The sequence below is a fragment of the Anopheles stephensi genome, chromosome 2, assembly GCF_013141755.1.
Source record: "Anopheles stephensi strain Indian chromosome 2, UCI_ANSTEP_V1.0, whole genome shotgun sequence".
NCBI lineage: Eukaryota > Metazoa > Arthropoda > Insecta > Diptera > Culicidae > Anopheles > Anopheles stephensi.
This window is the reverse complement of record NC_050202.1, coordinates 39,183,300-39,197,397: the sequence shown is the minus strand read 5'-3', so window position 1 is coordinate 39,197,397 and position 14,098 is coordinate 39,183,300. Positions and strand designations below refer to the sequence as shown.

General features: G+C 45.7%; 2 protein-coding genes across 2 annotated transcripts in view; both read left to right on the top strand.

Moving 5' to 3' along the window:
- The first annotated feature begins 659 nt into the window (after window positions 1-659).
- LOC118507801 lies at window positions 660-1,991 on the top strand. Its single transcript, XM_036046859.1, has 2 exons — window positions 660-1,390; window positions 1,910-1,991. Exons 1-2 carry the CDS (start codon window positions 1,051-1,053, stop codon window positions 1,945-1,947), a joined length of 378 nt encoding a protein of 125 aa, XP_035902752.1. The 5' UTR covers window positions 660-1,050; the 3' UTR covers window positions 1,948-1,991.
- A 170-nt stretch (window positions 1,992-2,161) lies between these two features.
- LOC118507795 (transcriptional activator cubitus interruptus) overlaps window positions 2,162-14,098 on the top strand; it is a 35,774-nt gene continuing 23,837 nt past the window's right edge. Inside the window, exon 1 of the mRNA XM_036046848.1 lies at window positions 2,162-3,529. Coding sequence (XP_035902741.1) covers window positions 3,165-3,529 — 365 coding nt within the window. The 5' untranslated portion in view covers window positions 2,162-3,164. The remainder of the gene's footprint in view (window positions 3,530-14,098) is intronic.

The window sequence follows — 14,098 nt, the reverse complement described above, 5'->3', positions numbered from 1 at the left end:
TTATTAGTTGAGGCCTTCCTGCCTTGACTTCGACTTTTACCGAATACTGGCAAACACCGCCTACGGCGAGGGGTTTCAAGCTCGGCAAATTTATAACCCAACCCGTCAGAGACACAATCAACAGGGCCGCGCGGCGGTGCATCCACACGCACGCTGTGTGGATGACGACGCTGTACGGATTCGTCTTCGTGTGTTTTTTTTTGCCTTTCTATCCTTCCCGATCCCGATGGCTGTGAGGACCAAAAGCTCCAACCGTCGTTGTATGGTTCTGGCATCGCGACCAGCAAACAGGTGTACGTACGGGACCAACGATCGTCCTAGCGTGACGCTGCACGAGACGAGACTGCGCTTCTCGCAAATTTATGATAGACTTGATTGGGATGTTTTTATTTCGCATCATCCAGGGCCGTGTTCCAACCTAGATCAGATCGGTGGTGTTAAAAAACGCAAAAAACTAACAGTTCTTTAAATCGTTTATCAGGTAAGCACGATGGAGACGCATGGCTTTTTATCTGCAAGTGAGTTTGAAAAGTCTGCCTACGAGGCATTCATGTCAAATACTTGACATGATTATTAGCGCTCATCCTATTGGCATCCAAGCATGCCCAGTTGTGCGATCAAGTAATCAGTGAACGATCAACAAACAGAAAACAACCAGCATCCTAATAGTTTAGAAGTCTTTCCCTGCGTCAAACCGGAGCCCGGTGATCTTCATTACCAAAGCCCTGTAAATGGTCCTTTCAAAATCGTCCAGCATGTCAAATGGCGTGCAGAGTGTAACATCAGGCCCTAAGCTGCACTTTGTTCGATGATAGCCATTGTCTGAACCTGTTGCAACCCACATTACCTGCAGCCTGAATCCAGGTAACAAATGGGTGCCGGTGAATTGTCGTTATGCATGTGTTTACGCATTTGGTAGTCTCCTGCAGCAAAGATTGCAAAATGATACAGGAATAGACCTTTAGAAAAAGATAAAATACTGAACACAGCCAAAGAGAGTTGAATGGAGAAGCAGCAGACATTATAACCAAGCTCGGTCTATGTGTTGGTATGAGTGGGTATGACATTTTGTGTACGCAAAGCGAGGTGAAAATACGCTACATACGCGAGTTCACGAAACGACAGCGCTGCGCCTCGCAAACAAACAGCTTGATCACGATCGTCGTCGTCTTCGTCTTCGTCTTCGTCGTCGTCGTCGTCATCATCATGATCATCATCATCATCATCATGATCATCACCATAGTCGTCATTGCCGCTGCCGTCGCCGTTTTGAGCAACGGCAACAACATCAACAGCAGCAGCAACAGCAGAAGCAGTCAACGTTTGAGGACTTCATTTCTTCCCGGAGAACCATTTCTTCCGCCAGACGATTATCGGTGGTTCCGTTTTGGTAGCGTCTTTCGTATTCCATGTTGTTTTCGTTGTCTCCTGTCGCCCACTTCAGACATTGCCGCGTCTGTGCCTTCGTTCGATCGCTTGATCTCGTTCAACACGCTCCTGTCCGGAGAGAGAGAGTGTTCGTTTTCTCGCTCTCTTGCTCTCTTTTTTCTGTGTTTTATGTTATGCTTTACATTTTTTTCCTTGGCTCTTTCTGCTCTGCCGTATGCTGGCGCGCCTTCTTCTCATCTCGTTCTCGCAGAGGACGAACAAGTTAATAGACACGTATACAACGGAAAAGATAGGATGCTGCTTCCACTAACACCCACAGAGGAATGTTTGAGAAACAATGCGAACCGGTCGGATCAGGGCATAGCAACCTTACACGCGTATTTCTTTTATATGCGGGATAGCATCCTTCGTGGTCTATTTAGAAGTGTCACGTTCAGTATAACCGTTGCTCGAAAAATGATCAAGGATCTTCACGAAGTCGGACATCATTTGCCTAAATTATTTTCTGTATTCCTCTCAGCCACGCAACTAAATGGATCAGGCGCGTACAGCTTTTGATTGCTCATCCCTGCCTACTACATGATCACTTCATTACCGAAAAGCAACCAGCGGCACCCGCAGCGACATCGCTCTCCTGCAGTGTTTTGAACTCTCGTTCCTACATTTCGCACCCACACGCACACACGTCGGTCGGTTCGTGAGCGCGACTCCCAGATTGTATCGGAATGCGCTGGTGATCGCCTGCCGCCTCCATGCCGACTTAGCACATTGCCAGTTGGAGCGAACCGAACGCAGTGCGAGCACGAGATTCCGGGAGTGAGCGAACGAATCTCCCATCCACACACTCATCATCAACACTGATCGATCGCGTCAATCTTGTATTGTTTAACACAATTAATCGTCATCTGGCAGTGCCATAGTAAGATAGTGCGTTGTTTCCGTGCGTTCAGTTTAGTATCGGGTGTCTTTAATAACCGCCGCGACACCAACAATCTGCAGATAGTTTTAAGCCTTCCGATCATTGTTCTGTTAGTTGCTCGCCGCTCGCTCGCCTACCGTTATCCTGGTGCTGTTCTTCAATGTTGGAGTATTAGCAAGTCTTCGTTTTCGTGCACGGTGTAATCGTACTTCGGGTAAAAACATCGAGCAGTAATTCCTGTGGTCGTGGTGGGCGCACTACTACTCTAGGTTACCGTAACCGCCATTTAACCGACGGCTTTCAGCCGTGTGTCAAGTGTTGCGCATATGTGACATCAACGGTCTTTAATGAAGCATCGTAAAGGTACGATCGTGTGTTTTGGAATTCAGTGAGCACATTCAATGCTGTATCGTAAAGTGTCGTAAAGCGTCGCCTGGTAAAAATGGTGGCAAAATAAGCCATAGCAATGTGCCATACTATGTGGTGCATCCGAATCAGAGCAGTTGCCATCAGCATCGACATGGTGCGTAGTCGTGCAGGTTTCGAACAAATCGCCTAAGGAGTGTTGGTGTGCAAAAGGTGCAAACTAGATTGCTTGTCAGACAGCCGGAATTGATTTGTTTGACAAACGCTCATCAGGATCAGTGCGTGCGCGTGTTATCATTTATCGAGTCTTCATGGGGGCAATAGTGTCACAGTGGAAAAGGAAGAAAAAGCCGAACCCCTAGTGATTGAGTGTCGATCGAGCCTAGAAATCTAGCAGCAAGGCACCCAAGAGCGGGCCAGTAAAGTTGCGCGAATCGGTAGTGCTGAAACAAACCGCCAGGTACTGCGTGCAAAGCAGTACTGATTCAGAATGCCGGAAAAAGAAACTTTCCACGAGCATATGCAAGTGCACCCGTTCCACCATCCGAGCCACTCCCTGGCCGCGCACCATGTGCATCACCATCCTCAGACAGGACTGTCCGCACATGGGTTAAGCGCAGCAGCTGCGGCTGCAGCGGCAGCGGCGGCAGCCGCAGCCAACGGAGCCGGATCCGCCGGAACTGGTGCGTATGGGCCGCTGCAAATCCCGTCGGCATTTGTCGCATTCCATACGCAACTGCCTGCTGCAGCGGGGCTTGATCAGCGAGCACCCCATGACGGGCGTTACCTTTGGGATCCTACCGGATCTTCGTCTGCAGCATCTTTCCATCATCCCCATCACACCTCACCTCATGGGTAAGTGGACCTGTTGAACTAACACTACACCCCTGTACAGAGTACTGTTTTGCGGTAGCTCAAGTCAAAACCTTGAGCGACACATGACGAAGCTCTATTTTTACTTTGAATTAATAAGTAGAGCACGGCTCGGTAAGAACTCGAGGCATCATATGTTTGACGTGTTGCCTCAATCAATCGTTACGTTTGCACCCAGCCAGCTCCCATAATCTTACACTGAGCCGAAACGCGTTCCGGTGCGCGTGTTGCGACACAATGAAGATAGTGAAGCGCAGTGATTAGAATGAATTGATCACGAAATGTTGGAACCGATTGAAAAGGGCAAAGCAACAACACATGTAAACAAGTTCCCTAAACAAGGCATCCGTATTCCGAAAGCCTGACGGAGACGGTACTGGGAATAGGAAGCAAGGGTCCTATATTTATAAATAAAATAGACAGTTTTTATGATGCCCGCCGAGCAGCATTGTAACTCCATCTATTTACCATTAACTGGGATGCATCCAGCCAGCCCATTTGTTTTATTAAAGCGAAGAGAAAGGTTCCGAGGCAGCCATTTTTCAAACGGGGGGCCTCGAATGAAGCATTCCGTATTGCTCCGGATCCCGGCAGGGATCGCCGAAGTAAGGAACTGTGTGCACATGCACATTGCATTCTCATTAGCGAAGATGCGCACCATTTATTAACGAGGTAGTATTAAACCTCATTTGTAAGGTTCCATCATTTTACCGTATCAAATGCACAGGAATAGTTGGGGCTCGTGTGCAGATAAAGTTTAAATAAACAAAGGATCGCCAGGTTCAGTGGCCATTCAATGTTGTTCGATGAATGAACAAAAAAAGGGTCATGCACAGTTATTCAGAGCAGATGCATCACCATCGTTCATTACGTGGACCTTTTTTTAATTTATTATTCTAAGCTATAAAAGTTGAGTGTATTTTGAACTGAACTGAGGAATACTACAGCAATAAGGTCAGAACGTTTTTATTACATAAAAAACATATTATAACATATTATAAAACATATTATTTCAGTTGAAACTTCACCAATTGTCATACATAAGAACCAGAGGGTTTATTATTTCGTCATCATCAGCAAGCGAGATGCATTTATCGCTTGATGCACTCGTTAAATGATGCGAAATAATGATTGCACTATAGTAATTTGTGTGAAATAGAACCATGATTCACCGTTACACCCAGAACTGTCAGTGAGGTGATTATGTTCCAAAACACTGTGAAATTGGAGACGTTCCACCGCTACGGAACCGTGAAGAAGCAAGAGTGTGGGTGCTTTTAGCTCTTTGACATGTCTATGAAAAAGCAGGTAGCGCGCGTCGATGGAAGCGGACCAACAATCGTTCCTTTACGCGTGAGCACGGAAAGGCATCTATCAGACGAGAGAAAAAAGGTGCTAAGATACTTCCGACAACCCCTATATACCTTGTCCCTCGGATCATGCTCTGTCGTTTCAGAACCGACAAAAACCGGACCCTGTTTTAGGGTCGACTCATTTAAACGCTACTACAGTCATGTCTCGCTTGCGTACTGCACAGAGGAAGAACCTCGTCCAAAACCACCCTATCTCCTGCTGATTTTGGAGTAAAAGGATCGAAAATTTCAGTAAAAGAAAAAAAGCGAGAGAAAACAAAACGTCCCGACTCCCTGCAGCGTCGAAAGACCTGCCACACTTTCTTTACGGTCGTCTATTTTTCACGTCTGTCGAGCGCTTGGTCTTGGGCTTTTCTCGAAGATTACTGTCCATCCACAACCTTGTCATTCACTGCGTGATCAGAATAGCCTGAATCGGAAACACAGAAGTGCACACGTACGATGAATCGTTACGACGGCTTAGAACCGCATTGATCCTGCTCCGTACGGCAATTCCCATTTGCATTGACCCTAACGAGGGGTGCCAGTGTACGACGGTCCGCTGTCAGGGGCCTTATTAGAGGACCTAGCGAGCACAGTGTTGCTATGTCCCATAATCATTTCCGTTGGTTCGGACTGTTGCACAATCCTCATACGCATGCTTAACCGGCGAAGGCTTTCGGTTTCGGCTGCAGGTTTCTGAGAAGGATTCCTTCGGCAGGAGGACTAATTTTTCTTCTTCATATTTGCGTGGGTTTTTCCGACCCGAACAAAAAGGGCAAACGGTGCTGTGCTTTCCCTGGGGTGCTGTGCTAGGACGTAAAACCAATGCCAAATCGTTCAATGCACATTTCGGGTGAAGTCCTTTGACATTTGACACCACATGTCGCGCCTTTCCACTGCTGGAGCGGCGAATGACCAGAACGACGTGAGTGAAAAAAACGCCCAACATAAAGAGGCGTCTACAGACGAGAATGGATTTTTAAAACATTTATCCTACCACCACGGTTACAGTACACCGGGACGTATGGCATTTGAAGGTCCATAAAAGCGATACCTCATAATCAAGATGATGTTGACACATTCGGGAGTCGAAAGCCAACCGTTGCCTACCCCGTAATACAAGTCTGCGTTTAGAGCATCAAATTACGAACAGTTTTCGGTCCAGTTGAATGCCGAACCGACCGATGATAAATAATCGTCGACCGCTGTTTTACATTTTGCTCAACAGTCACCACCACCACACACCGACATTAGCATCTATTTATGTGTTGTTGGTAGATTTTTTTTTGGGAAACCCATGTGGCCATCGGGGATCGGGTTTAAATTTTCGAAGAGAACGAAGAAATTGAACACTTACTCCTCCGCTTTCTTCATGCGATTGTTTGTGTGCTTCCAACGGCATGTCATCTTGGTACGTGCCGGAACTGACACATCACTCTCACTCACTTGCTCACGCCAGTAATAGCGGGTGTCGAAGCCACGCTTGTATAATTTAATTTTATAACATTTTTCCCGCTTCCGGTGCCGAAATGACGCCCCCAAAATACACTTGTTTAGATCTTCCGGAATTCATTCATACGGACAGCGCAAACGGTGTGCGACAGAATAAGAACACCATCTACCATGCTTTCAGTTATAAGGATTGTAAAAATATGAAGTTTATTGAAAATAACTTGCGCTTTCATTCTACACAACTATTAGCCTCCGGCCTTGGATAGATTTGCTAACAATGTTAATAAATCTCAGAATATCAGAACCATTGGCCATTTCTTAACGTTGGTAATTGTTTATTAGGAATTAACACATAGCTGTCAGCATTAAATGTGCTGTACATTGCAATGATGGTTTCGCTGTCGGGCTCATGCAAGGATGTCCTCTGTCAGAAACTCTGTGGCCAGAAACCAGAACAACCTTAACTTTTTCCCAGAATCTTTCCTATGAAAGGAACAAAGCAACATCGATACTTTTATTGTTTGCACAAAGCTAATCTCGCCGTGAATCGGATACTTTTCCTTACTGTGTGCCGATCCTTTGTCCAGAGACTTGTTATAAAAGGACAAATTCAAAAGTCATGTTTTCGACGCCGCTGCTGCTGCAGGCGGTGAGTAGTAAATCGTTTTGGTTCACATAAGGATCTAAAATTGCTTGCTGGAGAAAAAAAGGTCCAGAAGTTGAAGAAGACAGTACAAAAAAGCTACAGAGCGTCCATACGTGCTTCGTTTTATGCGTCCTTTTTTTCTTGCAGTTCTTTTCTTCGTGTCAGTCCGTTTCAAAGACGTACATTATCGTGGAGATATATGTTGTTCGGTTACTATTCCTCTGACGGTGCGGTGATCCTTCTTCGCGATGCTATGAAATGCTAAATGTGTTGTAAAGCAAACTTGAAATATAACGACAAAGAAACAACAAAGAGCTGCTGCAAAAGCTGGTTTGAGAAAAGGCACGCTGTATTAGTATGGCAAAGAACCGAAACTGCGGAAACCATATGGGCTTGGTGCTGTTGCTGCTTCTGGTGGTGTTGTAAGAATACGTGCAAAACAGGATTTTCCAGTAAGAGTCCAAGCAAAAGCAGAACATGATCCGGATCTTCACAACATAACCTCCGTTTTTTTACTACAAGGACATCCATGGTTCTTTAACTTTTAAGTTGATACGCTAACCCTAAATTGAGAATGCGATAAGCGAATGCACTTCGTATCCGGCTACCAGTGACTGGTGTGATCGTGAGATCAGAGCAAAAACTCCGTCAATCATGAACACGGTGTCCAACAGAAATGGCGGATGATAACAACTTGATTATCATCAGTACCACACAATTTAATACTTCACCCTCAACAAACAATCTCCATTGCCCCTTCCCAGCTCCACCCAATCATAACTAATCTTTCACACCATCAGCGAATAAAGTGCTTTTTATGGCAAAACAGTGGCCAGTCCATAGTGCACCACTGCTGTAATGCGTTCAGCCGGGATTGCCCTCAAGAAACAAGAACACGCAGTTGACAGGCCACGCGTATATGGCGATCAGTGCGTTTAATGCACGTACGATGTGATTGATGAAGCAGATAGAAAAAAAAATACTATGCAAAAGCTGAAAAAGCAGGGAAATCTATAAAAGGTGGTGATCGTTACGACGATCGGTTAATTATCCATACTTGTACAAGATGCTACATTTCAATTACTGCACTTAAAACACCTGAACTACTTCTTTTTGCCCAAGACTTCGTACGATCAGCAGCGAGCGCGTTCACATACAAGGGACGCAGTGGTTCTTGCTGTACGCCGCTGAAGTTGTCGGAATCGAAGTGCGATCGCTTTGGTGATGTTCGGCGAAAATCGGTACCTGCCTGTGATACCCCAGAAGCCCAGCCCAGTTGGGCAGTGGTGAAGCAAAAAAAAAACCAAGGCAAAAGAAAATAAAATAACATGCCTGCGAGTCAGTCCACCAACCGAGTTGATCAACTAATTCAGGATGCTTGTTTGGGTGCAGTGAAAAAAGTGCAGCCATCATCATCCTTGCAGCCATCGCCGCCGCATCGTTCGCTCGTTCGGGCATGGGGGTTGGAATAGGCTAGCTAAAGCTGGAAGCTCCTCGTGGTGCACAAAACCAGCGAACCAGTTCGCCATCTAAGAAGAGGATGGCTACGTGATCTTGAAGCGCGTGGAAATCGAAATGCCTAAAAAGAAACGATTGAGCCAACAAAAGAATGGACGAACGAACGTGCGAAAGCGAGGATCGAAGAAAACAATCATGGCCGCCAATCCCTTCGACGAGAGTGGCAGCACGGTGAAGATGATGGTTTGTTGGTAGTGTTGGCCTTTCGAATCGAAACGAATCGCCGCGCGTTCCCGCAGCCCAACAGTGGTGCTGCGCGCCCCAGCAGCTCGGGCAAGAAATGGGAGCTTCGGGAGGCTTTCGGAGGACTATGGGACGACCACGACGACGAAAACTGCTGCTGCGAAGCGAGATGGAATGCTGCTGTGGCCGCCTCAAGGCTCTCCAGTGCGCCTATCAGTGCGCAGGCTTGGAAGATATTCGCTTTGTGAAAGGCAGGCAGGCAGGCAGGGCAGAAATATAACGAGATGAAAATACACCATGGACGATGACGACGACGACGACGACGACGACGTCTAAGCCCAAAATGACAGTGCAAGGAAGTAAGGGAAGGAAGTCAGACCCGGAGCAGCAGATAGAAGAAAATGATGACCGAACGAACGAACGAACAGTGTGTGCAAGGCACAGCCCAAAAAAGGACCGGTACTGAATGGAGAAACACAGAACGGGAAAAGAACTGAGAAAAAAGTGCTAACCAGTTGCCGAGATCTCACGAGATACGCGAGATCGTGAAGCTTTTCTGTTTTTCTCGGAACACACAATTGCACCCCTTTTTTTGGACGCGAACTCGCGCGCGAGGACGCGACACGGGCGGGCTGCTGGCTGGTGGATGCGTTTGTGGCCATGAGCGCCGAGTTGATGCCAAAGTAGTAGATAAAAGATCCAAACCCTATAAATAAGCCCCCGGACTGGAGCCCAAAGGGCCCACACCAACAATAAACAGAGCCTGCAATGATTGAAAAAGGATGTGACAGAGAGAGGGAGAGGTAGAAAGCGGCAAAGCCATCAAGACCATGGTAAAAAAGGATCAAATGTAGGTGACAAGAATCACCTACCGAGTGTGTTTTGATCAACACATTATACGAAGAAAAACACACTTTACTACACATCATCACTAAACGTCGTGTAGCGTTAGTGTCGCACAAGTCAGCAAGAATATGCAGAAAATGTAAACATTGGACAAACTCAATTCAATCCTTCTGCTTTCCTTGTAAGATCCGCTTGTATAATTGAATAGTTGCTGCAGCTTTTGATGTGTGTAAGGTTTGAGAATTGACGACAAAATACATTTTTCAACCTAAATAATGTTTAACAAACTAGTTAACAAAGTACGAGCCTTGACAAGCCATAAACGAGCTAGAAAGTTACCCGAACCCGAACCACTTGAAGGCAAATATGCATAAGGACGGAAAGATCCTACGGTCAACTGTTCACCAAGAAGGGTCATACGGACTGATGAAGGACGTGTTACTTTCTAAATATTGTTTGTGCAAATATACGCGACACCATCCTTTGAGGGCAGACTATGTGAGGCGGACGCTGCCGTAGCTGCCCGCTACGAGGCAAAACGAGAGAATCCAACCCAACATATGGGGGTATACACGCCTGTACGCTAGAACGTCTACAAAGCTGCGCAGGCAGCAAATGACGAAGAGCGTGCGCTGCGCAGTGGATGCGCCTGTACGTTTTTAAGCGTGGTTCGCATTTCACACATCGTGCTGTGTTTGTTTATTGTTATATTTTTGTGTGAGTTAATATTTGATTTCCAGCTGCCTTTCGATTGCCGATCTGGTAGCTTCTGGTAGTGGCCTGGTGTTTTTACTACTGGAACTGTTGTATTTGTCACACCCATTTAGCTCGGGGAAAGGGAATCCGAAGATTTGACGATTTGGACGGGGAACTGTTGTTGGGATTTATAAAGGCGGGTTGTGAGGGAAGACATCCCGCACCAATCGCACGCTTTGTTTCAGCGCTTTTGTTTTGTTTGGCCATGCGCGTAAGGGTGTTAAATTTGACAACGCATATCATCGGCCGCGCTTACCCGATTCCTGTCCTAGTCCCGAGTGGTTTGTTTGATAGCTTTACTTGAAATTTTGACAGCTTTCCCGAGGCTTTGGGAGACAATTAGCATGAGAAAGAATATCGTATCCTTCCTTCCTGCCGTACGTTAATGTGTGCCCCGTCGTGGCCAACGACGACGCCTAGACCTAACCAAAAAGATGATGTACAGTGTTGCACGCTTGCAGGTGCTACTGCTGGCTGGCTACTTTTCTAGTTTGAAAGCTTTTTGGTGCCAATTCCATCACTTGTTCACACTTCAACACCCTCAGCGCGTTACTGCTTCCAACGATATTTGACTCTTTGTTTGGCTTTTTTTGTTTTTGGTTGGTGGCCGGACGGATCAAATATCATCACTGCGCTTGGCGGATCAGAAGCCGGAGCCCAGCAGCAGGGTGTTGTGTGCCTGTGTGTTTCGGTGTGTTTTGTTTCTCACATGCAATAATGTAACCACAATCGGTGGCAAACCACCATGATTGGTGGTATGACGCTGATGCCAAACGAGATGAATGGGGAATAATTCGATTGAAATTGTATCTCCCATCAGCTGGCTTGCGCCGAAAGTTCTTCCCGCGCTCGTACACAACCGTCGCGTTTTGGCACGCGAAGATTGCGATCGAAGCAAAATGAATGATAACAAGTCAATCACAGTCTGTCAGCTAGCGAGACCGGGCTGCGGGCTGATACGTCAGGCACGATCTGTCGCTGCCGAAATAATGCAGTCATTCAAGGTGATTAACGCCGCTGTCGTAGCGCTGCTGCCTGCTTGCTTGGCGGCTTGGCTGTGGTTTGAGGGAACAAATGAACCTCCCCCTGTTTCGTTCCCCCGAAAACGAAATTTTGTGAACCGTGAACACTTATTGCGCTACTACTCGAAGACGAATCAATGCAGCAGACCGATTCGGCGGACTTCGAACTGCCGATGGTCGTTAAAATGAGTGTGGAATTCGCGACGGAATGTTGAACGATCATTAATTTGCACTGGTACGATGTAAGTGTCTTTTTTATTGTTCCTTTTCCAATCGCTTCAATGTATCAAATATATTATTTTTATCGTTGACATTTGATGGCCAATGGATGGAGCGAAGATTTTGAATTTATCGATAAAGTAAACCAAAAAACTGATACTAACAATGAAAGGAAACATAAAACAACAAATTAATAGGATGGAGAAACAATAAATTAATAGGCTGGTTCAAATATCTAGCCCTACAGTTACGGTTATCATCCATACCCTGTAACAATGCTCCAGTGGTACAGGTCGGTATCGCATCACAGTCACTGATGCTGTTTTACAGAAACTTTTCTTAAGACTGCCGTCTAGCAAGGTTTTTTCTTTCAGTTATCTTTGTTCTCGTTTCGTCCATCGTTCCTGTTGATCCAAGATCTTCCCGCAGAGACGCACCCTTCTGTCATGGTACACCATCATCGGAACAGGTCTATTCTATTCCGTGTTTTTTTTTTACTTCATCTGGAATTAAGATGAAATGCACTTCAACCCAGCCGAGCTGCTGTAGTCCTTGGCACTTTGGGTTCAGAGCAGACTTCACATACCTGGAATCTCTCTTGGCGGGTTTTCAGTGCCATCATGTTTCCTCTGAATATGTTTCCACAGTGCCGGTGGTTCGAGACGGAATAAATGTTAGGTTTGGGTGCCCGAGATTCGAGAAAATCGGAGTATACGGAGGAAAGATAAATTTAAAATTGTAATGTCTTTGTTAGGACCAATACAAAGCAACACTGTGGTACTACGTTATTAACGATTGAAAAAACCAACTTGGTACTGATCATGTATTGCTGACGATGATAAAATATCATGTATTGCTGCACGTTATTCGATTGAAGATCATGTTTACATTATAAAAATGGGGATAAAAAGTTGGATCTAATTTGTCATGTGCAAGACTTTACCAGTCAAAAAAGGCATTATCAGGCGCAGGCCGTCATGAAGATTTCAGATGAGGATCTTCCTTAATGGATCGTTGGAACCTTGGGTAGCAGGGACACTCTCAGTGCTCATCGGCTTATCAAGCCGGCCTGGCAATTTTGGATATTCGGAAGGATTATTACTTACAGTCAGGATGGACTATTGAGGTCTTACCTTGGGTAGGGGGACACTCTAAACTGTTTGAAGGATCCTGTCGGATCTACATATTGTGCTGTCTTTACTTCATATGACATGGGAAGTGTGTTATTTCGAGTTTTCAATTATTAATTATGATAGCAATGCAGCCAGACCGTCCCTTACGAATAAAATATATATATATATATATTTATTAATTATGCAGGACCAATACAGTTTCTGTTCATTCCTACAAGCTATACTAGTTTATTTTTAGCTGCTCCTTATGCGGTAAGATGTAGTAGGAAATTCGGGACGGGGCTAATTTTTTGTTTCGGGTACTCGGTCCAATCCACGCTGGTACTTGCTAATCGATCGGTTAAACACACACAACATTCAATTGATGTGGTGGTTAGCCAGCGATTATCAGGTTCGTCGCTGGACAATGTAATCTTTTGTTATTTCTGTCTGTAGTGTCTAAATTGGCTTTAAAAGTTTGTCTTTCGCCACACAGGCGAAAGAACCAAACGTAGCAGCGAGAGGTGGGCAAGCGGCGAGGTCTCAAGAAGCAAGCAATACACACGCATAACAATCAACAATCGACTACATTCGTCAAACTGGAAAAGCGCTAACGAAAAGCGACAGCAAGCAAGCAATATTTCACGATCCATCGAAAACACTAACCACCGAAGTAAACAGCATCGGTGTGCATCAGCTGCCGGTGGTGAAGCAAGCGTGAAGAAGTTACGGGGGTTTTTCGTCTGTATATATCGTTTTTCGAGACGAGTATCGGCGATGGTCCACAAATACTGCAGACGCCCGTTATGACCGTTGGGCGTATCGTGTTTATGTTTGCTGTTTTTGTTATCATCGGCCGAGGATTACCGGTTCGTGCGTACAACCACCACGGGGCGAGATATAATCTGTCAGCTCTGCAAGCAAGCCTCTCCAGCAAGCAAGCCCAGCGCAGCAGACGAGCCTGAATGGAGAACAATTTGTTTAATTTATGCTGAAAACGTATTTTTTCTCCTGGGCCAATCAGCCAAAAGCCGGGGAATGATTCGAAGGCGGAAGGTAGAATGAAAAATGACTCAATTTCTAATCATAACTGCAGGTTCTGTCGGTTCCAAATATTCGAGTCATTTAGCGATCAGGCACCGACCGTGCCTGTGTGCGTATGAGATGGTTGGTGAAAGTTTTCGATTGGGAATATATTGAAATATCGTGTCCACTTCCTCAACGACTCATTTTTCGGGCACCGACAATCCTATGGAGAATGATCGTACAGAACCTTTTCACTGTCCCTCGGATGACGCTTATTCGATTAGGCAAATCGATAGATTTTTTTTCTTACCTTCGTTTTTCGTCCGTTTCGTAAAGGAAAATGTAATTTATATGTAAATGTAGATGGGAGGTTTGTGTGTTTTTATATGTTTCGGCGATCTTCTGCTCTTTGCCTG

Coding starts and splice junctions, on each gene's coding strand:
- LOC118507801 (XM_036046859.1), top strand. CDS start 1,051: ATGAGTGGGTATGACATTTTGTGTACGCAAAGCGAGGTGAAAATACGC. Junction 1,391..1,909: donor TTATCGGTGGTTCCGTTTTG/GTAGCGTCTTTC, acceptor TATTCCTCTCAG/CCACGCAACTAAATGGATCA.